At 43.1% G+C, this 23,454-nt stretch overlaps 3 protein-coding genes across 3 annotated transcripts; all 3 read right to left on the bottom strand.

Moving 5' to 3' along the window:
• Positions 1-1,470: 1,470 nt before the first annotated feature.
• On the bottom strand, positions 1,471-2,402 carry LOC107380744 (zona pellucida sperm-binding protein 3). Its single transcript, XM_015952075.3, has 2 exons — positions 1,740-2,402; positions 1,471-1,654 (listed from the first exon to the last, which is right to left on the bottom strand). Exons 1-2 carry the CDS (start codon positions 2,250-2,252, stop codon positions 1,532-1,534), a joined length of 636 nt encoding a protein of 211 aa, XP_015807561.3. The 5' UTR covers positions 2,253-2,402; the 3' UTR covers positions 1,471-1,531.
• A 10,212-nt stretch (positions 2,403-12,614) lies between these two features.
• LOC107380743 (zona pellucida sperm-binding protein 3-like) lies at positions 12,615-13,542 on the bottom strand. The gene is made up of 2 exons (XM_015952074.3): positions 12,880-13,542; positions 12,615-12,807 (listed from the first exon to the last, which is right to left on the bottom strand). Exons 1-2 carry the CDS (start codon positions 13,390-13,392, stop codon positions 12,685-12,687), a joined length of 636 nt encoding a protein of 211 aa, XP_015807560.3. The 5' UTR covers positions 13,393-13,542; the 3' UTR covers positions 12,615-12,684.
• Positions 13,543-21,319: 7,777 nt separating this feature from the next.
• Positions 21,320-22,144, bottom strand: LOC107380803 (zona pellucida sperm-binding protein 3). The gene is made up of 2 exons (XM_015952159.3): positions 21,612-22,144; positions 21,320-21,512 (listed from the first exon to the last, which is right to left on the bottom strand). Exons 1-2 carry the CDS (start codon positions 22,122-22,124, stop codon positions 21,390-21,392), a joined length of 636 nt encoding a protein of 211 aa, XP_015807645.3. The 5' UTR covers positions 22,125-22,144; the 3' UTR covers positions 21,320-21,389.
• Positions 22,145-23,454: the final 1,310 nt, after the last annotated feature.

Genomic DNA, 23,454 nt, shown 5'->3' on the forward strand with positions numbered 1-23,454 from the left:
TGCAGGGTGCGGTTATCCCTAGAGCTTGTACACTTTTTTCTACCACATTTTTTCCGTCCCTTCGCCTGTCTGTTAATGTGCTTGGACACAGAGCTCTGCGAACAGCCAGCTTCTTTAGCAATCACCTTTTGTGTCTTGCCCTCCTTGTGCAAGGTGTCAATGATTGTCTTTTGGACAGCTGTTAAGTCAGAAGTCTTCCCCATGATTGTGGTGCCTTCAAAACAAGACTGAGGGACCTTTTAAAGGCCTTTGCAGGTGTTTTGAGTAAATCAGCTGATTAGAGTGGCAGCAGGTGTCTTCTATATTCAGCCTTTTCAGAATATTCTAATTTTTTGAGATACCAAATTTGGAGTTTTCATTAGTTGTCACTTATGAATATCAAATTTAAATGTAATGAACATTGGAAATACATTGGTCTGTGTGCATTGCATGAATATAATGTACAAGTTTCACGTTTTGAATGGAATTACTGAAATATTTTCAACCTTTTGATGATATTCTAATTTACTGGCCAGCACCTGTACAATGTAGCCACAGCTGCCCTGGGGCGCACTGACAGAGGCGAGGCTGCCGAGCACTGGCGCCACCGGTCCCTCCGACCACCACCAGCAGGCAATGTGGGTTAAGTGTCTTACCCAAGGACACAATGACAGTGACAGACTGAGCGGGGCTCGAAACTGCAACCTTCCGATTACAGGGAAATCACTTAACTCTTGTGCCACCATCGCCCCTATCCTAAGGACCCTATCCACTTAAACTGCTGCTAATAATCACACAGATACCATCCTGCATCAGCTGCACCTGAACCACTTAAGCAGATTTTGGACTCTTTCATGAAAACGGTAGTAGTGCATTCAAGGGAGCCGAACAACCAGAAAGCATAGGAACCAACTCATCGTGATTCGTGGAGAACACAGCCTTTACTGGGGGATGTCTAGCAATAGGTTACAATTTTTATTTGCACAACATGTGAAATTGATTTTAAGATTGCTTCCAAGTAGAAAACATTTCACAAAAGTGAAATAGACTACAGTGTTCAAGTTTTAATTTTTTTTAGAGCTGTGAATAGGCAGATTTATCTTGACAAGGTTATATCACTTTCTAAATTTTGAACTTGAGGGAAACTTTGAAAAATGAACCTTGTTAATATTTGTGGCACAGGGCTATTTACTTCCAGGCCTCGAGAACCAGTATCCAGCACATCTCTAATCCCCACTAGATTCAGTGGTTTAATCACCTATGCAGCAGCTCAGGCTCTGCAGAAAGCTGTTAATCACCTGCTGATTTAAATCAGGTGTGTTGAAACAGGGTTTAAACAAATGTTTCCTCAAAGCTTGGAATTAAATAGCCCTGATGTGGCAGATCAATAAACTTCCTTCTAGTTGAACAAATGTTAAAGGCTCATCGAGCTGACGTGGAAACAAATTCTCAGAAAAATGTAGAAAAAAAAAAAGCCCACGAGTCACAATCCACCAGCATAAAGAGATTTATTTCCAGAAATCGGCTGACTCCTGCTGTGAGCTGCTAGGGGTTAGTTAGCGTAGTGACACTCCACTCTGATGACTGTTCTCTGGCGCCTCGTGATGGGACTGGAGTCCAGCATCCTGGGCTCATACACCAGTTTATAGGCATAAACAAATCCAGACTCGTATACCTGCAAAAAAAAAAAACAAAAAAAAAACAAGTGACTCAGACAACCAGATACAACCAGGTGAATCAATCTGAGGAGAACTTTATACCTCCAGTGTGCTGCCACAGTCATGCAGCTCAGACTCAAAGATCAGAACATTAGAAGAGGGGTCCATCCCAGTTGGTGGACAGCCTCCAAGTGTGATGTCATCTGGATGGATCAGTCTGCCCAGGCCCAGCAGGTCCTGACTCACCTCCACCTGGATCCTGCTCTCCCCACACCTCACAGCCACCCGACTGGACACGGCCGGATGAAGCACGTTGAACGGGACAAGAGGCTCGATCGCTGGGGTCACTGGAGACACGGAGTCCTCTGGGAACGTCCACTTGAACTCATCTCCTTTGGACTGGACCTGCTTTGAGTGGAACCTGTTGGCTGGCTTCATAAACACACTGAAGTGTTTCCTCTCAGGTCCTCCTGCTGCTGACCGGACTTGCACTTCACCAGGAGAGTGCATCACGGCCGCCCAGTGGGCTGCTGGTCTCATACTGGGGAGGCGAGAGTCACTCAGCCCAACCAACACAAGAACAAAGCTGAACACGATGACCTGACTGGACTCCATTGTTACACACAAACACACACACTTTGCTCCTCAGCTTCTTAAACACAGAGCCAGATTGGCTCCTCCCCCTTCCTCGTTAACTAAATCCCTCTCCACACATGTGGAAGTCACAGCTGCTCATCTCCAGCTGATTGATCCATCCTGGACCTGAGATCCTGATAGTGGTAACCAGTTGGTGAAGCACAAACACCAACAACTCAAAATAATCAAGTCAAGGCTTTAAGTATGAAAGTTTACTGAAAATATACTTAAATTATACTTGTTTTCACAGTTTTATTAAAGGTATTCTAGAAATTCAAACCACGTTTCCAGTGTTGCTGTTGAATAAAGGCAGCCTGGGGTGTCTAATATAATATTATTAAAATCTCAGAGCCTAGACTGACCCGCTTTCTGTGTAAATCTTGAAAAAGCAAGAGAGACTTTTTTTATTCTGAGAAAGGTTGTGATACTACGTCACAACAAGCCACTCCTGCTTAAATCTGCTCCAACCAAGAGCGAACCTAGGCCTGATTTTTCTAGAGCCAACAAGGAAGTGACAAAAATTGCAGTTTCCCCCTCATCTGCTAAGCGCTTGCTCCAAAACAGAGATGATTCTCATTGGAGAATTCGGAGGCGGGTGATTCTTTTTGTATCCCATCCATTTAGGTGTAATCGTACTTGAAATTATGAATAGTTAGATTTGACTGACAGCATGAGCTGAAGGAACTAGTGCTAGCGGCTAACTGCGGGGAAGGTCTCGGCCTCAGCTTCCCATTTACTATTGTGGAATTCACACGGGGGGAAGTGGGATTTCATCAAATCCACATGTTTCTTTTCTGGTTTGAAGTAATGGCTCAGGAGAATAACGTATACTTCATTAAAATTACATCTCAATGTTTTAAAATAGACTGTGCCTATGTGTATTATGGGAGGTCTAAAATTGCATGATACAAGCTCTTTAAAACATGAAAAGTGTGTTACGGGCATCTAGACGGGAGGCCATAAATGAATTAAAATTTGAATATGGAACGTTTTAATAAAAAGCTATATGTATAGTTTTAAATACCTCCACGGGGTGTTCAGATGTGTATAGAATGGATGTACAGTTCCTCCTTTTAAAGCTATATTTTAAAAGATAGATGATCAAATTTTTATTCTGTCAGGCACAACACTGTGTTTATGTTTTCCTCTACTAGCCACTAGAGGGCACCATTGCGCTAAAAAGTCCGCTCAGCTTGATAAGGCTGGGACTGTGTAAAATGGTGGACTTGACAAGCCAAGCAGCTGATTCTGAGCCCAGAAGATGTTCCAACGATAAATACTGATATACAATACACTTGTTAGTAGAAATGTGTCCTTATCATGTACGAGTTGTCTCTGAACATGGTGCTGGAACGTGTCAGCTGTGAACCAACATCCTAGCAGCTTGAAAATTAGTCCTGTTGTTGCAATACCACCTCTGAACACCAGAGTTCACCAGAATGTCGTGTTCCATAGTAAACCTTTAAATAAACATTTAAAGGTCATGTTTGGACACCAACCTTGACTGTTTGAAGATACTCATGCTGCGTGGTGAGGAAGCGATGAGATCTGGCAACACCTGAGCGCCAAAGGCGTAATCCGACAGAATGGACGTCACGGGGGATAGGGACGCTTACTGAATCCAGTTGGAGGGTTGGAGGGACAAACTGATGTCAGCAAGAACGGGTAAATAAGTGAGTAAACCCACTTCCACACATCACAAAAACTGTCCTTCCACAGCTTCCTGTGAGCATCTCCCAGCTCTGCTGAAAAGTGAGTGAGGATGAACTCTGCTGACTTTAAAAATCAGCTGCTCTAAATAAGCATGAAGTTCAGTGAGAATAACTAGGATGGACACGAATAAAGGAAATGTAATGTAGAGGGCAGGGCCAACGTTAGCAGCTGCTATACGATTCATGTGAAACGGTCGAAGTCCATTTGACTTTATATAATTTGAAAGTTTAAAGCAGAGTCTCGTGTTAAAGTTTGGTCATGAAAACACTGAGATACCTGACAGTTTGGTTTTCTTTGAGCCATTCAGGGCATGGAAGTAATTTTCACTTTAGAAGTGGGGGGGACACAGTATGTTCTAATGGGAAACAGACTTCAACACAAATGGTTGTTTTCTGCTTGGTCCTGGAGCTCAACCAGTGTCAATTTAATATAGCGTAATATTGTTTTTGGATGGTAAAAAGTGCAGGGGTCAAAACTTGACTTTGTAAAAAGTGGGGGGGACATGTCTCCCCCCCCAAATTACGTCCATGATTCAGGGAAATTCACAAGACATGTGATCGTTAGTTATCCATTTGGTTCATAGATGAGTAGGTTAAAGGTGGGGTAGGAGATGTTCTTTGCCATTTTACTTGAAATGCACTTCCCATACTAATGGCAACTAATGAATTAAATGTTTTGCCAAAAAAAGAATTATTTTAGTTATCTTTGAAACGTACAATCCTTGTTAAACCCTCATCCAATCAATGGGAACATCCCATTCTCAATGATTGGATCATAATCCATCCATCAAATCGTCCTCTGTTATTTGTGAAATGCTGTCTGTCTTCTGTTGGCAGAGCTGTTAGGTGTGTGTGTGTGTGTGTGTGTGTGTGTGTGTGTGTGTGTGTGTGTGTGTGTGTGCGTGCTTGCGTGCGTGTGTGTGTGTGTGTGTGCCTGCTTGCATGCGTGCGTGCGTGTGTGCGCGCGCACGCACAAGCATGTCATGAGCCAGTCTTGATTCTGCATTACTTATTAAAGGCCGTCCATACACTAACAAAAAAGTAACTGAGTTACTTTTACTTTTGAGTCAAAATTTGGGCAAATACCTTTATTTGTACTTGAGTAAAACTTAAAAGTATTGGTACTTTTACTTAAGTAGAAAATTGGAGTACTCTTTCCACCTCTGGCTTTACCTCAGAAACAGCAAAGTTCAGGTTAGAGAAGTTTCTTCTGGGGAGGCGCTGTTGGGCACCAACAATTTAAGACGTGCCTTGTACTAGCTCCGTCGGAATGTGGATATTAATCTATATTTTTCACCACCAAACATATTTTTTCAGAACGCAGAACTGATTGTTAACGAGTTTGTTTACCCATCTGCCATCTAACATCCAAACTATCGATGTAAATCATGGGACATGATTGCAGCAGGGCTAACCAGGAAGCTCTGGCTGAACAAGATGCTAACGACGCTCTGCTAACCCAGATGAAACAAATGCTGGATGAGTCCCGCTCTGACCTCATTAACAGGTTTGAGAATATAGTTTCAAATGTGGTTAAGAGGAAGGTTTAGCAGCTGTGATGAAGGTTGAATAGTTTGGGAGAACTACTCGTGACCTCGAACAGGCTGCTAATGATCAAGACGGGAGGCTAACTAGCCTACAGACCACGGTTAGCTCGCTGAATATGATGATGTCTTCACTGTCGGATAAATGTGAGGACCTGGAAGGTCCCTCCAGGTTAAATAATGCCCGCTTGGTTGGAATACCGGAGACATCAGAAAGCCTTCGTCCTACTGAGTTTATTGCCAGTCTGCTCCAACATCTACCCTGCCTTGATGCTAAACCTGCCAATGATGGAGCTCATCGTACGCTACGTCCATTCGTGATACGGTTTACCCTGTTTCAAGAGAGGAATGAGATTCTACGAAGGGCTCAGGAGTCTTCCCCTTACTTTACAGGGGAAAGCGGGTGTTTATATTCCATGATTACACAGCTACAGTGGCAAAGAAGTGTGCTGCTTTTGTGAATGTGAAGAAAGAACTACACTCCTGCCCTGGCATTAAGTTTGGTCTCCTCTTCCCGGCAACACTACGGATCACCCTCCCTGCATGGACAGATTCGTAAATTTGAAGATCCAGCACTTGCTGCGGATTTTATTGAGAAGACCATAAAAAATGCTGTGGCTCCAGACTTTGTCTAGGCCGCTCTCGAACACATAATGGAGAGACATTGAACTTACATATTTTATAGGTCGTTTAATTACTACTATTTTTCAAAACTGAGTTCCTATGATTAATTTGATATTAAGAGTGAAAGTATTGCTTTTTTTCTTTTGGGCTTTAAGGAGAAAATCTTTTTTATATGTAATTAATGTGATGGGGAAATATTGTTAAGAAGAAGAAAGAAAGAAGAAAACATCATTTCTATAGCACCTCTCAAGATAGAAATCATGAGGCGCTTCACAAAAACAAAAAATGTAAAAATATAAAAAATAATTTAGAAAATGGTTAAAAATGTATTTAAAATGAGCAAAAAATAGACAATTGTGATTAAAAAAACAAATGTTAAGAAAGGGAGAGAGTGAACAGGAAAGAGGGAAATCAGTGGATCCTGAGGAAGGTGGAATAGTTAAAAAGTTAAAGTCCCATTAGTTGTCACACACACAGGTGTGTGTGCGAAATTTGTTCTCCGCATTTGACCCATCCCCTGGGGGAGCGGTTGAGCTGCAGACACAGCCGCACTCGGGAACTATTTGGTGGTTTAACCCCCCAATCCAACCCCTGAATGCTAAGTGTCAAGCAGGGAGGCATTGGGTCCCATTTTTTTCAAAGTCTTTGGTATGACCCGACCAGGAATCGAACCCCTGATATCCCATTCTCAGGGCCGACACTCTACCTCTAGGCCACTGAGAAAGGTTGAGAATAGGTGGGGAGAGCAGAATAAAGAGAGAGTGGTGAAGAAGGTCATACAAAAGCCAGCTTGAACAAGTGAGTCTTCAGCTGTTTTTTAAAGGAGACCACTGAGTCCACTGATCTCAGGCTCAGGGGGAAAGAGTTCCAGAGTCTGGGGGCCACAGCAGCAAATGATCTGTCACCTTTGGTCTTTAGCCTGGTGCTGCACAACCAGTAGGCATTGGTCACTGGACCTCAGGGACCTGCTGGGGGTGTAGGGACTGAGAAGATCACCAATGTAAGATGGTGCTTGTCCATGTAAGGCCCTATAGACCAGAACCAGGATCTTGAAATGAACCCTGAAGTTGACTGGCAGCCAGTGAAGCTGGAGGAGAAGCAGGGTGATGTGGGTGTGTTTGGAGGACTTGGTCAGAAGCCGAGCACAGGCATTCTGAACCACCTGTAGACGGTTCAGGGAGGTGCTGCTCAGACACGTGAAAAGAGAGTTACAGTAGTCTAAGCGTGAGGAGATGAAGGTGTGGATAACTGTCTCAAGTTCAGAGTGGGACAGAATGGGACTCAGCTTAGCAATGTTCCTGAGATGGAAGAAGGAAGAGCGAACAAGAGAACTGACATGAGAATCCAGGGTGAGAGCCGGGTCAAAGGTCACACCAATATTCCTGACAGAAGGTTTGGTGTGAGAAGCAAGCTGACCAAGAGAGTCTCTGACTTTGGGAACCAGCTTGTCTGGGGCACAGATGAGGATCTCAATCCTATCTTCATTCAGCTGAAGAAAGCTCCCAGCCATCCAGGTTTTGATAGAGTCTAAGCAGGAGTGTAACAGCTGCAGCGTAGACATCTCATGGGGCTTAAAGGAGATGTACAGCTGGATGTCATCTGCATAAAGATGGTAGGAGATTCCTTTGAAGACCAAGGAATCTTAAATTTGGTTCATATCCTGACGGACGACCTCTGTGGAGGCTGAGCACTCGATTACTGACGAACGAGAAGTTTGTTGCATTTGTTGCGTGTCAAGTAGACTTCTTCTTAGAAACTAACAGAGGCACTGAGGTGCCAGCTTCCTTGCTGTGGGAGACACTCAAAGCCTATATTAGAGGAGAGATTATATCTTACCTAAATGATTGAAATAAACTGAGAAATGACAAAGTGAATACTTTTACTCGCCGGATCTCTCAACTTGATAGTCTACATGCTAACAATGTGGGACACAAAGTCAAACAGAACATATTTACTAGAAGTCATAGTTAAAAAATGTGGTTCTACAAGTTGCTGAGTCACTGGGTCCTTTACCTGCATCATCTATTCATTCATCCCTCAGTAGGGTCACAGGAAGCTGGTGTTGAACTCCAGCAGTCATTGGACAGGAGGCAGTGGACACCATGGACAGGTCTCCAGTCCATCACAGGGACAAACAGCTACACACTCACACCGGGGGACAATTTAGTCTCCAGCTAACCTCAACATGCTTATTTTTAGTCTATGGGACAACAGGCAACATATGTGGGATATGTCTGCAGATGGGACAACATCACACATAAAAGCTGTAGCCTGGATTTGAACTTTCTCATTGCACAGAAGCAATTCTACCAACTCCACCACCATTGACAGGTGTGTTTCATCTCTGGGCTCCAGATCATCTTATCTGATTTTTGTTATATTATCTCCATAACATGTGGAGCTATGCTGAAGGCAAGTGCAGGAAGACGTTTACTGTAAATCTGGCATTTTTAGAGGTTGTAGGTAGCGATGGAAAAAAATGAAGCCCCATGAAACAACGGGGCTTTCCTACACATTGTGTTACTAAATGGCTCACTACTCGAGGCCTCACCTAAGCGCTTCAAGACACTGCCATCTGCTGGATGATTTAATGTATTATGATACCCTCCTCTTGATAGTCTATCATTTCACAGTACTACATAGTATGTAGGTACAACGAAATTGGGTGTATTGTTCTCCTTTTGTGCAAAAGTGAAATATAAAATATAATTATTAATTGAAATTTTAGCTGAATGGAAACCTTAAATGTAAAAACAGAACAATAATAATAAAAGGGATAAAATAAACAATAATAAACCACACTACTCGCCCAGATATTATAGTTTTATGTGAAAAGCTTTTGTGAATCAAGGCAATAAAGTCAATTCCAATAAAAGTTTCCAAAAAGTTACTGGTTTGACTCATTTTTATTCAAAACAAAAGTTTCTCCAAGCTTTTTGGGTTGAGCCTGTTCCTTTTTTTGCACAGTATTTCTCCAGCCTTTGAAAAAACTCTTTCACATGGCACAGATGATGCTGGGGAGCACAGGAACGTTTTGCCAACTCATAAAGGTGTGGATATAAACTTTTGTCTTGCTCCAGTGGATCCTCATTTCGTAAAATGTTGTGCTCTCCGAGATAGCGGTCAACTTCAATAGTGGCATCTGCCACCACACTTGAGCTGCTTCGGCTGCTGCTGATGGTTTGGTCTAGCAGATGCCATAGGTCACCTATTAACAGAAGAGCTGGTTAATTTACTGTGATCACGTCATATTTAGAGCACAATGATGAGTTTACTTACCTGAGTTTGCAGACTTCCCATCTTGTGTTTAGGAAAGATCAAAAGTGTGGAAGACCAAGACCTCCTCCACATGGACAAGAAAGCAGTGTGTGGACATGAATAAAAAGGTCTTTTGGGGGGGTCTGTGAAACGCCTGGGGGTGCCGCTGTAGCAGTCTGTCTCATCAGGACAACACATTCATTTTTTAAACACGTCACTGCTTCTTGTGCTTTGTAGGACTCACAAAGGCAAGTTTTTTTTAAACCTGGGATCCAACAGTGTTGGTAGTGTCAAAACACTAACAGACTCCAAGTGATGTACATGGTCACGCAGTCTTCTCACCATGTTTTCGCCCAGCTGCTTTGCCATGTTGGTACTCAAAGTCAGAGTTTTGGTTCCAATAGCATGATGAACCATTGCCATCAGAGGTATTACTTTTGATGCCGACACCCTCTTCTCAGATAAGAGCTCCACTGTTGCTTGGTGGATTGGAGCAAGAATGCATAAGGTGTCCTTAATGATGTCATACTCCGGTGCTGTCAGTGGGGGGTGTTTCTGTTGCTAAGGAAGCCAGGGCAGCCCCCACTGGCTCTCTCAGGTCGTAAACGCGTTGAAACATTTGGAATGCATTATTCCAATGAGTGTCAACTTCCACAATCATTTTAAGGGGCTGCCTTCCCATTTGTTCCTGCACCTGGAACAATCGCTCCTTTGCTGTGGTGCTTGTCCTGAAATATGTTACAAGCACATCTACATTTAGCTCTCAAGTCTTTTAGCCCATCAGCGTCATCACATGATTTTCAGACAATGAGATTAATGGCATGGGCAATGCAAATTGTGTGCCTTAGGTTCAGTTTTCTTGCACAGGCATGCATGTTTGATGCCCCATCTGTAATAAGGCATTTTACTTTGTTAACAATGCCCCACTCACATCATCTTAATATGCCCATCAGCCAAGTTTTCAGCTGTGTGAACCACTGGGAAATGGTGAACACCAAGTAAGGTGGTGTGCAGTGCGTCTTCTGTGGAGTGGCAGGTCACTGCAAGGTAGGCATCCATATTAATGGAGGTCCACATGTCAGAAGTGAGGCTAACAGCCACCGCCTTCTGCAGCTGGACTTTTGCCATTTCTCTTACCTCCTTGTATCTTTCCTCCACCATTTCCTGCAGATTCTAAGGATGAAATAAAAATACAATTTGTATGAGACTATGCATTAGAAATGAACAGCTTCACTCTGTTGATGCACCTTTCTACTCGGTAGAATGTAGCTGGGATCCACGACTTGCATCAGCTCTCTGAAGCCAACATCCTCCACAATAGAGAATGGATGGGAATCCTTGATTACAATGTTGACCACAGCGTTATCCAGCATTGATTTTCTGGAATCTAATTAAATAATAGGTAAGGGGTTAGCCTATGAAACCTATAAGAATAAAACTACTTTCAATACCTTGGCTGGTAGCTGGCTGGTTGGCAGGACCTGCTGCAGGGCCAGGATGGTCATGTAATGCTCTATAATGGCAAAGCATGCTAGATGTGATGTTGCTGTAAGTCAGCTCCTTATCGCACACCATGCACTTCACCTTTGATATGAAATAACATCCCATCACTGACATCTTCAATTTATAACACACCCTGGCTACCAGTCCACAGAAATGTTCCTTTGGCTGACTGGTTAGCGTGCCCGACTCTCATGCCAGAGATAGTGGGTTTGAACCCTGCCCAGGCTCTCAACATTCACCATGTCACAATAGGCTTTTACCAGTGCTATATTACTGAAAGGCGAATTTGCTAGCAGGCTAACGATTGTTTGACTCTTGCTGCCTTTGTAGATATTTTAAATAAGAACACAACAGCTTTCCGAAACATTGTAAAATTGAGCCACAAGTTACCGTTAATGAACACATTCTATTTCCAGCTGCTATTGTATGGGAAAGTATCACAAAGTCAATATAGAGCTTTTCTGTTTAAGGAAATCTACTTCTGCTAAAGGACAGACTTTCAAACAATCACATCTGTAACAACCAAACATCTGCTAAAACTATGACCTCAGAGGCAATTCATAATTTATATATACATAAAAAAGATATCTTTTGCTGTGATGCGGAGCTATAAGCCAATGCAAGAGTATATCCCCAAATTAATTCACACATTCTTCACCTTATTATGAGCGACCAACTCTAAATATTGCCACACTGGTGAAGATTCCTTTTTCTTGCAGGGTCCATCTGTAAAAATTGGGATTGTTTGTGTTTAAGCCTAGGTTCTGTGACTGCAGAATAAAGTGCCCACACCAAGAGTGCATCATTGACAACTCATTCAAACACCCAAATTTTAACTTATTCCCAAGTGCGTCCTAAAAGTAAATGTAACCTCTGGCTCACCTCGGAAGGCTACAAGTAAGATGTTGTACAGACTGACTCGCTCACTCTCCCCTAACGCCACCAACACCACGAAGCTTCACAGCTTTTCACGCAGCTTATAAAGTGACACGCTGACCGAGCCAGTGACTTCACCGGCACAAACCAAGGCCTCGGTCACGTGGTTTCCCCCTTCCTGATACAAGCCTCGAAGCAGGGCTTCATTTGGCACGCCCACTTTTGCTCGACACACGCTCCAGTGCCTCGCTTCATTTTTCACCCATCACTAGTGTTAGGTGAGAAGTTAGACCTTAAATGTCTATACATGGAGTCATTCTGTCAGAAATTTGCTTACTTTAAAGTCACAGCACTGGTAGAGATGCACCAGGTATTCCTCACTTTGATCACTAGTGATAAGCTTTATTGTAACTCCAGCTGCCCAGGGAAGTTTTAAAAGGCGCCAAGATTTAGTCTTTGCCTGCCATCCACAGGCAGAAGCATTCATGACCAGTTCTACCTTAAACAAATCTGTTAAAGACGATATTGTAACAGACACAAGTTTAGATTATACTTTTAGACCAGCGCTCAGCTTGGATACGTCACTCTAACCTGTTGCTAGAGACAGCTGGATTTTTGCCGGCACCAGTAAGCAACCATTTTGGTTCAGGAGAACATCCACTAGTACAAGACAATATGTGCTTGTTAAACTGGTGCGGTAGAATTCAGGACGACATGCGCCAACATTAAGAGCTCTAACAGTTTGAGTTAAAGGCCTGCTTTTCTCAAAGTGCAAAATATGAGTCACAGCTCATCTCTAAAGCCAAGTCACAACAAAATCCAGATTTAAGACACAAAGCATGTAAAAGATTTATTTCCAGTAATCAGCTGACTCCTGCTGTGAGCTGCTAGGGGTTAGTTGGCGTAGTGACACTCCACTCTGATGACGGTTCTCTGACTCCTCGTGATGGGACTGGAGTCCAGCATCCTGGGCTCATACACCAGTTTATAGGCATAAACAAAACCAGACTCGTATACCTGCAAAAAAAAAAAAAGTGACTCAGACAACCAGATACAACCAGGTGAATCAGTCCGAGGAGAACTTTATACCTCCAGTGTGCTGCCACAGTCATGCAGCTCAGACTCAAAGATCAGAACATTAGAAGAGGGGTCCATCTCAGTTGGTGGACAGCCTCCAAGTGTGATGTCATCTGGATGGATCAGCCTGCCCAGGCCCAGCAGGTCCTGACTCACCTCCACCTGGATCCTGCTCTCCCCACACCTCACAGCCACCCGACTGGACACGGCCGGCTGAAGCACGTTGAACGGGACAAGAGGCTCGATCGCTGGGGTCACTGGAGACACGGAGTCCTCTGGAAACGTCCACTTGAACTCATCTCCTTTGGACTGGACCTGCTTTGAGAGGAACCTGTTGGCCGGCTTCATAAACACACTGAAGTGTTTCCTCTCAGGTCCTCCTGCTGCTGACCGGACTTGCACTTCACCAGGAGAGTGCATCACGGCCGCCCAGTGGGCTGCTGGTCTCATACTGGGGAGGCGAGAGTCACTCAGCCCAACCAACACAAGAACAAAGCTGAACACGATGACCTGACTGGACTCCATTGTTACACACAAACACACACACTTTGCTCCTCAGCTTCTTAAACACAGAGCCAGATTGGCTCCTCCCCCTTCCTCGTTAACTAAATCCCTCTCCACACATGTGGAAGTCACAGCTGCTCATCTCCAGCTGATTGATCCATCCTGGACCTGAGATCCTGATCCTGGGAACCAGTTGGTGAAGCACAAACACCAACAACTCAAAATAATCAAGTCAAGGCTTTAAGTATGAAAGTTTACTGAAAATATACTTAAATTATACTTGTTTTCACACAGTTTTATTAAAGGTATTCTAGAAATTTAAACCATGTTTCCAGTGTTGCTGTTGAATAAAGGCAGCCTGGGGTGTCTAATATAATATTATTAAAATCTCAGAGCCTAGACTGACCAGCTTTCTGTGTAAATTAATCATCTTGAAAAAGCAAGAGAGACTTTCTTTATTCTGAGAAAGGCTGTGATACTACGTCACAATAAGCCACTCCTGCTTAAATCTGCTCCAACCAAGAGCGAACCTAGGCCTGATTTTTCTAGAGCCAACAAGGAAGTGACAAAAATTGCAGTTTCCCCCTCATCTGCTAAGTGCTGGCTCCAAAACAGAGATGATTCTCATTGACTCCCATGTTAAAAATGATAACTTTACAGCAGAAATAAACATGTTTACAGCCTGATGCGAAAACCCGTTTTAGGTTTAGTAAGTCAAGTTTACAGTTATGACAACTCAGAGGGGGGTGATTCTTTTGTATCTATGGTGCTTGAAATTATGAATAGTTAGATTTGACTGACAGCATGAGCTGAAGGAACTAGTGCTAGAGGCAAACTGCGGGGAGGGTCTCGGCCTCAGCTTCCCATATACTATTGTGGAATTCATACGGGGGGAAGTCTGATTTCATCAAATCCACATGTTTCTTTTCTGGTTTGAAGTAATGGCTCACGAGAATAACTTATACTTCATTAAAATTACATCTCAGTGTTTTATCATAGATTGTGCCTATTTTTGGTCTGGTAGTGTTGGGTTATTCTTAAATTCCTTAACCCTTAAACCTGAAATGAACACACACAAAGAGGAGGGAGGTCGTTTTACGCTGTGTGGCCAGAGCAGCAGAGGGAAGACATGGCAAAAACCCCCCCGGGTCTCCGCCATACTTCTCTGCCCCTCTCTGTCCCACAGTAAGTTTTATTTAAAAGACAGGACGAAGAAGGCGGGGCCTTCTCGAGTTACAGAGTTACAGGCTCGTCTCCTAGGATACCAAGCACACACAAACAAAACAAGCCACATCTCCCTCATACGAAACCAGGTGCATTCAGTCAACATTCTATTTCCCATGGGAGATGGGAGTATAAACCGATAACACAGAACAGCATGATCTGAGGAAGGTCGTCGTCCTCCCTGTTGAGACGGGAGGACTGGCACAGGATAACACTTGCATTTAATGAAGCAACAGGTGTTTTACTTAAAAAGGCAGTTATGGTTTTTTAGCAGTAATGTCAACGAAAACCACTAAAATTGCATGATACAAGCTCTTTAAAACATGAAAAGTGTTTTTTATTTATTTAACCGTGTCCTGTCTGGCTGTGAAGCAAACAGAATTGATGTCTGAATGCTGGTGACAAGCCTTGCAGATTTACTCTCAGGTGGAGCATCAAAGCGTCTGCTTTTAATGTCACGCCTGATACTTAAAACTTTATTGTTACTGTTTTTGAATACTTTGTAATTCCGACCAGACACGGAGACAGAGGTGAAAGAGAAAAGAAAAGACAAAAGGTGGGGAGGGGGGGGGGGGGTCCACAAAAATAAACAATAATGAACAAGAGTCTGCTTGTAGACCTGCAAAAAGAGAAAGAATAGAAAAAAATGGGACACACAACAATACATCAGGAGCAAGCTATCACTGCGTCAGCCTGATGATGAAATATAAAATTAACATTGTTTAACTGAACAATCACACGATAATAAATCATAGTGCATTTAGTGGCAACGACAGCCTTAAGACATATGTTGAATGTGCCCAAGCCCATACTTATGAGAGCACCATGTGAGCACCTGTGTGTGTACACAAGCTTGTTAATGTAAGGTTTCTCTATAAAAGCGTCCAATAGAGAGTGTGAGGGACCACAGATCTGCCCCCCAAAGATGTGTAGGAGACGGAGGGAGCTCCAAGTCCCAGAGATCCAGGCACTGCCCCAGAACACAGGAACCCCAAGGACACTGCAATCAGAAAGGCCCGCGCCCCCCTCGAGAGGCACAGAGGATAGCCCCGGGGGGCCACAACCAGCGGGCCGGCAGAGTCCAGGGAGATATCAGCGGCAAGCCCACAGGCCCGCCCGCAGCCTCCCACCCCTAGCTGGCCGAGCCCGGGGCCCAGCGACCTGGGACCCAGGGGCGACCACCCCCGCCGGGGACCCAGCAGAGCCCAGGGACCCAGACCCCACCAGACAGCCACTGGGATTGATCAGGCAGACGCCACAAATCGTAACCCCCCTGACCCGTGAGCCACAAACACTCAGGCAGAAAAAAAAAACTAGGGCCGGGACTTTAACTCATTAATTACGATTAATTAATTAGAAAATAAAATAACGCGTTAAAAAAAATTAACGCATTTAATCGCAGCTTGCATTTCAAGCACGGCGGAACCTTTGTCATTGCACAATTTCCTCGTAGACTGAATATCACTGACGCACACAACAATGCATAGTGCTAATGGCTACTAAAACGGAATAAAAACAGAAAGAAGTTTCCTTGCTTGGACTGATGCAGGATTTAGGAAACATGTCTGCCTCTTTTCTTAACTTGGAAAAAAAAAACTTCCAGATAACGGAGTTCGTGTCGCGGACATTTTTCAGAGATCGTCTCTGCTGCGGCTGCCCGGTGGCACAGGAAACTTTACAAAAGTTGCGGTAAGCTATATTTTTTAACATTTACGTAACATCTGTGCAGCGCTGAAAGCACCAGACAGAATAATTCTTTGCCCTAACAGTAGTTTATGAAAGTAGTCAGACAAACGAGAGGCACCTGGCTGCCGCTGGGAGAACGCTCCGTGTTCTCACTACTCTGTAAACAATCACAAGCAACGTGAAAGTTAAAGTTGAAAACAGAAGTTTAAGTTAAAACAGAAACACTCTGAAACTTTTCTGATGATTTTCTAAACAATTCTGTTGGGGTATTATGTTTCTGAGACGAGTCACTGTCTAAACATCACATGTATTACTATCATTAAGCAGCGAGGTATGTTGAAGCTGTCATCAGCTAAGGGGCGGATGCTTAAGAGCATCAGGGGCAGCGAGGAACGAGGAAGTTGTGATCAGGCTGGAGATCACACCAGATTCGCTGCTGCAGGCGTGAATCTGCGGGTCTGCAGCATCCCCTTATTAACGTGACAGCAGGACTTCCCATGTAAGGAAGGTCCGCTCTCCTGTTCGTCAGATCATTATTTCCTCGCCATGATCTTTTATCTTCCCATCATCCTCCAGTCATCCAACTGGAACCAGTTAGTGTTCCTGATCATTCTCAGAATATGTCACGCCTGCTCTGGTGTTAAAGTTAGTATATTTAAGTCCTAGATCATATTTGTGCCAGTTCTACTGTCATTTTGAAGGATTATTATGTATGTGTTTTTACTACATTATGAGTAGAAATGCTAATAAAAACTCCCAATTAAACAAACAAGTGAAAATGGAAAAATTAGAATCAGGTGCAAAGTCAAATTTATTTCAGTCATTCAACTAGACAGAGAGACTATTTAAAGGCTCAGGAACCATTTGCAGGTGTTTTCTATTTGTAATTATAAATTTTAGTTGATTTGGGTTTTGTTTCATATCACACAGTGACATTTGAATAATTACAATGCATTTTATATTAAAAGCTTTAGTTTACAGTAATGACCATGTCTAATGTTTGATTCTCTGTCTCATAATTTTAATTAAAAGTTTTACTTTGAGAGCACATTTTCCTGAACGATTAAAATGTGATTAATTTAGTTTAATTAATTAGAAAGCCTGTAATTAATTAGATTAAAATTTATGATCAAGTCCCAGCCCTAAAAACAACATGAAAAGTGTGTTACGGGCATCTAGACGGGAGGCCATAAATGCATTAAAATTTGAATATGGAACGTTTTAATAAAAAGCTATATGTATATTTTTAAATACCTCCATGGGGTGTTCAGAGGTGTATAGAATGGATGTACAGTTCCTCCTTTTAAAGCTATATTTAAAAAGATAGATAATCAAATTTTTATTCTGTCAGGCACAACACTGTGTTTATGTTTTCCTCTACTAGCCACTAGAGGGCAGCATTGCGCTGAAAAGTCTGCTCAGCAGGGCAAGGCCTGGGACTGTGTAAAATGGTGGACTTGACAAGGCAAGCAGCTGAGTCTGAGCCCAGAAGATGTTCCCAACGATAAATACTGATATACAATAAACTTGTTAGTAGAAATGAGTCCTTATCATGTACGAGTTGTCTCTGAACATGGTGCTGGAACGTGTCAGCTGTGAACCAACATCCTAGCAGCTTGAAAGTTAGTCCTGTTGTTGCAATACCACCTCTGAACACCAGAGTTCACCAGAATGGTCGTGTTCCATAGTAAACCTTTAAATAAACATTTAAAGGCCATGTTTGGACACCAACCTTGACTGTTTGAAGATACTCATGCTGCGTGGTGAGGAGACGCGGTGAGTTCCAGCAACACCTGCGCGCCCAAGGCGTAATCCGACAGAATGGATGTCACGGGGGATAGGTTCGCTTACTGAATCCAGTTGGAGGATTGGAGGGACAAACTGATGTCAGCATGAACGGGTAAATAAGTGAGTAAACCCACTTCCACACATCACAAAAACTGTCCTTCCACAGCTTCCTGTGAGCATCTCCCAGCTCTGCTGAAAAGTGAGCGAGGATGAACTCTGCTGACTTTAAAAATCAGCTGCTCTAAATAAGCATGAAGTTCAGTGAGAATAACTAGGATGGGCATGAATAAAGGAAATGTAATGTAGAGGGCAGGGCCAACGTTAGCAGCTGCTATACGATTCATGTGAAACGGTCGAAGTCCATTTGACTTTATATAATTTGAAAGGTTAAAGCAGAGTCTCGTGTTAAAGTTTGGTCATGAAAACACTGAGATACCTGACAGTTTGGTTTTCTTTAAGTCATTCGGGGAAATTCACAAGACGTGATCGTTAGTTATCCATTTGGTTCATAGATGAGTAGGTTAAAGGTGGGGTGGGAGATGTTCTTCTGGAGAAGTTTTTGCCATATTACTTGAAATGCTCTTCACACACTGATGGCAACTAATGAATTAAATGTTTTGCCAAAAAAAAGAATTATTTTTGTCACTTTTGAAATGTAAAATCCTTGTTAAACCCTCATCCAATCAATGGGAACATCCCATTCTCAATGATTGGATCATAATCCATCCATCAAATTGTCCTCTGTTATTTGTGAAATGCTGTCTGTCTTCTGTTGGCAGAGCTGTGTTAGGTGTGTGTGTGTGTGTGTGTGTGTGTGTGTGTGTGTGTGTGTGTGTGTGTGTGTGTGTGTGCGTGCGCGCCAGACATAGTCTAATACAATTCAAACTTGTTCATTGCATATACTATACTAAAGCTCGTTAGGCAAAAAGTTTCACAAATGTCTCACCTGCTTGTGATAGATGCCAGCACCCCACAGCAAATCTGATTCACACCATTTGGCTTTGCCCTCAGCTTCATAATTATTGGTCCAAGGTTTTTGCCATTCTATCAGAGGTTCTGGGTGGGAATGTTGGGCTTAATCCCCTGACTGCTCGGTTTGGTGTGGCACCTTCATTACCTGTTTTGTCCTCCCTGCAGAAAACATCATTGGCCTTTATGACTCTCCTTGCCCGGCGAGTGATTGAGATGTGATGGAAACCTCCTCACCCTCCATCATATATCCAATGGCTCCGAGAAATTCTATATTTTCTTAAATTGGAGAAAATTCATCTTGCCTTTAGAGATTCCTTTGGCAAATTCTTAGAGCTTTGGAATCCCCTGCTTAGGGTTCTTAAAAAGATAGACTTCTCGGATTCTATGGACTAAATGACATACAATTGTTATTTCACCCTTGGTGACAGCTTTTTCCTCATTTTTTGCCTTTATTTAAATTGATACCAAGTCTAACACAACCCCTACTCTGGTACCTATAATTTTTGTTATTTTACTATTTTTCCTTTCCTTTAGCTGTATGAGTGTGTGTGTGTGTGTGTGTGTGTGTGTTTTGCTTTGATTTAAGTTACTCCTTTCCGGTCTGTTTTTTTATTTTCTTTTATTCATCTGTGTCGCTGCAACTGTGCAGGCTTGTGCACGTACGTTTCTTCTGAACAAACCAGATGTCTGAAGTAACGCTCCTCAAACCCATCCCCAACAATGCGGGACACAAAGTCAAACAGCATTTTTAGTAGTAGTCATAGTTAAAAAAATGTGGTTCTACAACCTGCATCATCTATTCATTCATCCCTCAGTAGGGTCACAGGAAGCTGGTGTTACTCCAGCAGTGATTGGACAGGAGGCAGTGGACACCATGGACAAGTCTCCAGTCCATCACAGGGACAAACAGCTACACACTCAAACCTGGGGACAATTTAGACTCCAGCTGACCTCAACATGCTTATTTTTAGTCTATGGGACAACAGGCAACATATGTGGGATATGTCTGTAGATGGGACAACATCACACATAAAAGCTGTAGCCTGGATTTGAACTTTCTCATTGCACAGAAGCAATTCTACCAACTCCACCACCTTTGACAGGTGTGTTTCATCTCTTGGTTCCAGATCATCTTATCTGATTTTTATATTATCTCCATAACGTGTGGAGCTACGCTGAAGGCAATTGCAGAAAGACATTTACTGTAAATCTGGCATTTTTAGAGGTTTTAGGTGAGAAGTTAGACCTTAAATGTAATAAATGTCTATAGATTTAGTCATTCCATCAGAAATCAGCTTACTTGCACCAGGTGTTCCTCACTTCTATCACTGGTGAGGAACTCCATTGTAGCCCCAGCTGCCCAGGGAGGTTTTAAAGGCACAAACACGTAGCCGGGGTTTTTTTTTTTTTAAACGAACATCCGCCCCTCCAAAAACTTGCATCCACACCACCTCGTTTTAAAACAACTCTGTCCACACATACCCGGATAAATACGTTGTTAAGGACATGCCAGACCTGTAGGCGGCAGTACTTCCCCCGTTCTTAACCTCGTCCTTCCTCTATAGTCTTCCGCAAGGAGCAGTAATCCCACTTGCAAAAACAAGCAAAAAGCACTTGGACAATTAATAAAGCGAGCGCAGCTCTGAGGGCTTCCATGATGCCGGCTAGTGTAAACACAGGTCGCACTCGTGATGTCAGCATTTTTTTGTCGCCGAAAGTGACGTTGCGGACCTTAAAACTCTAGTTTTGTCGGTTCACACGCAGACACCCAAAACGGAGAAAACGCAGATCTTCACTTTGGCCGGAGTTTTTAAAAAGATCCGTTTTCGTGTGGATGACAGGCCAAAACGTAGAAAAATATCTACGTTTTGGCTGATCCCCGGCTACGTGTGCCTGCCATCCACAACAATTTCCATAGGCAGAAAAATTCAAGACCAGGTCAACCTTAAATCTGTTTAAAACAATACTGTAGCAAACAAGACACAAGTTTAGATCTAACTTCTAGAGCAGAGCAAAGCCCACATTCAGCTTGGATGTGCTACTCTACCTGTTGCTAGAGACAATTATTTTTGCCGGTACCAGTAAGCAACTATTTTGGTTCAGGAGAACATCCACTAGTACAAGACAATATGTGCTTGTTAAACTGGTGCGGTATAATTCAGGACGACATGCGCCAACATTAAGAGCTCTAACAGTTTGAGTTAAAGGCCTGCTTTTCTCAAACTGCAAAATATGAGTCACAGCTCAACTCTAAAGCCAAGTCACAACAAGATCCAGATTTAAGACACCAAACATGCAAAATATTTATTTCCAGTAATCAGCTGACTCCTGCTTTGAGCTGCTAGGGGTTAGTTGGCGTAGTGACACTCCACTCTGATGACGGTTCTCTGACTCCTCGTGATGGGACTGGAGTCCAGCATCCTGGGCTCATACACCAGTTTATAGGCATAAACAAAACCAGACTCGTATACCTGCAAAAAAAAAAAAAAAAAAAAAAAAAAAAAAAAAAAACACAACAACAACTAGTGATTCAGACAACCAGGTGAATCAATCTGAGGAGAACTTTATACCTCCAGTGTGCTGCCACAGTCATGCAGCTCAGACTCAAAGATCAGAACATTAGAAGAGGGGTCCATCTCAGTTGGTGGGCAGCCTCCAAGTGTGATGTCATCTGGATGGATCAGCCTGCCCAGGCCCAGCAGGTCCTGACTCACCTCCACCTGGATCCTGCTCTCCCCACACCTCACAGCCACCCGACTGGACACGGCCGGCTGAAGCACGTTGAACGGGACAAGAGGCTCGATCGCTGGGGTCACTGGAGACACAGAGTCCTCTGGGAACATCCACTTGAACTCATCTCCTTTGGACTGGACCTGCTTTGAGAGGAACCTGTTGGCCGGCTTCATAAACACACTGAAGTGTTTCCTCTCAGGTCCTCCTGCTGCTGACCGGACTTGCACTTCACCAGAAGAGTGCATCACGGCCGCCCAGTGGGCTGCTGGTCTCATACTGGGGAGGCGAGAGTCACTCAGCCCAACCAACACAAGAACAAAGCTGAACACAATGACCTGACTGGACTCCATTGTCACACACAAATACACATACTTTGCTCCTCAGCTTCTTAAACACAGAGCCAGATTGGCTCCTCCCCCTTCCTCGTTAACTAAATCCCGCTCCACACATGTGGAAGTCACAGCTGCTCGTCTCCAGCTGATTGATCCATCCTGGACCTGAGATCCTGATCCTGGGAACCAGTTGGTGAAGCACAAACACCAACAACTCAAAGTAATCAAGTCAAGGCTTTAAGTGTGAAAGTTTACTGAAAATATACTTAGATTATACTTGTTTTCACACAGTTTTATTAAAGGTATTCTAGAAATTTAAACCACATTTCAATTCAAAATAACTGAAGTTTATTTATATAGCGCCAAATCACGACAAGAGTCATCTCAAGGCACTTCACATAATAAACATTCAGTCAGTTCATTAAGCCAATCAGAAAAAGTTTCCTATATAAGGAACCCAGCAAATTGCATCAAGTCAGTAACTTTACAGCTATCCTCATACTAAGCAAGCATATAGCCACAGTGGAGAGTAAAACTCCCTTTTAACAAGAAGAAACCTCCAGCGGATCCTGGCTCAGTATAAGCAGCCATCCACCACGAGTCAATGGGGATGGAGAAGACAGAGCAGGCACACACACACACACACACACACACACACACACACACACACACACAACATATATACCAAGTAATGTTTCAATGGTTACATTGTGATTTCATAGTAAATATTTTATTTGGTGAGAGATTAACTTTATTGTATTTATCCTAGTGTATCTATAATTAAATGGGTAAATTAGTAGTAGCACATTCAATGTCAAAGAAAATAAAATGTTATTATCAAGAGAGGGAGGATGTTGAAATGGTTAGCAACAGTGTTCAAGCCAATAGCTCCCTCCATGAGGCCACCACCGCTCAGCAGAACATCATTGTAGCTTCTTCTGGGGAGAAAAACACTTAGAGAAAAAAATAAAGTTAACAGCTGAAATAGCAGGAAATAATACAGTTAAAGAGCAAATTGTAGAAGAAAGTAGTAGAGTGTGAAAAGTTGTCAGTGTGTCCTCCAGCAGTCTAAGCCTATAGCAGCATAACTACAGAGATAACTCTGGATAACCTAGCCTTTTAGATGGAGGCAGGGCAAGGGAGATCCGTCTTTACCAACCGTACACTCCACCTCCCTCTACTCCCCCACTTGTCCAGATTTAGGCTAACATCAGATTTTAACCATAGGCCCTATCAAATAAAAATGTTTTAAGCCTAGTCTTAAAAGTAGACAAAGTGTCTGCCTCACGGACCAAAGCTGGGAGCTGGTTCCACAGGAGAGGAGCCTGATAGCAAAAAGATCTGCCTC

The sequence above is a fragment of the Nothobranchius furzeri genome, chromosome 13 (genome assembly GCF_043380555.1).
Source record: "Nothobranchius furzeri strain GRZ-AD chromosome 13, NfurGRZ-RIMD1, whole genome shotgun sequence".
NCBI lineage: Eukaryota > Metazoa > Chordata > Actinopteri > Cyprinodontiformes > Nothobranchiidae > Nothobranchius > Nothobranchius furzeri.

Coding starts and splice junctions, on each gene's coding strand:
- LOC107380803 (XM_015952159.3), bottom strand. CDS start 22,124: ATGGAGTCCAGTCAGGTCATTGTGTTCAGCTTTGTTCTTGTGTTGGTT. Junction 21,513..21,611: donor ACTGTGGCAGCACACTGGAG/GTATAAAGTTCT, acceptor TTTTTTTTGCAG/GTATACGAGTCTGGTTTTGT.
- LOC107380744 (XM_015952075.3), bottom strand. CDS start 2,252: ATGGAGTCCAGTCAGGTCATCGTGTTCAGCTTTGTTCTTGTGTTGGTT. Junction 1,655..1,739: donor ACTGTGGCAGCACACTGGAG/GTATAAAGTTCT, acceptor TTTTTTTTGCAG/GTATACGAGTCTGGATTTGT.
- LOC107380743 (XM_015952074.3), bottom strand. CDS start 13,392: ATGGAGTCCAGTCAGGTCATCGTGTTCAGCTTTGTTCTTGTGTTGGTT. Junction 12,808..12,879: donor ACTGTGGCAGCACACTGGAG/GTATAAAGTTCT, acceptor TTTTTTTTGCAG/GTATACGAGTCTGGTTTTGT.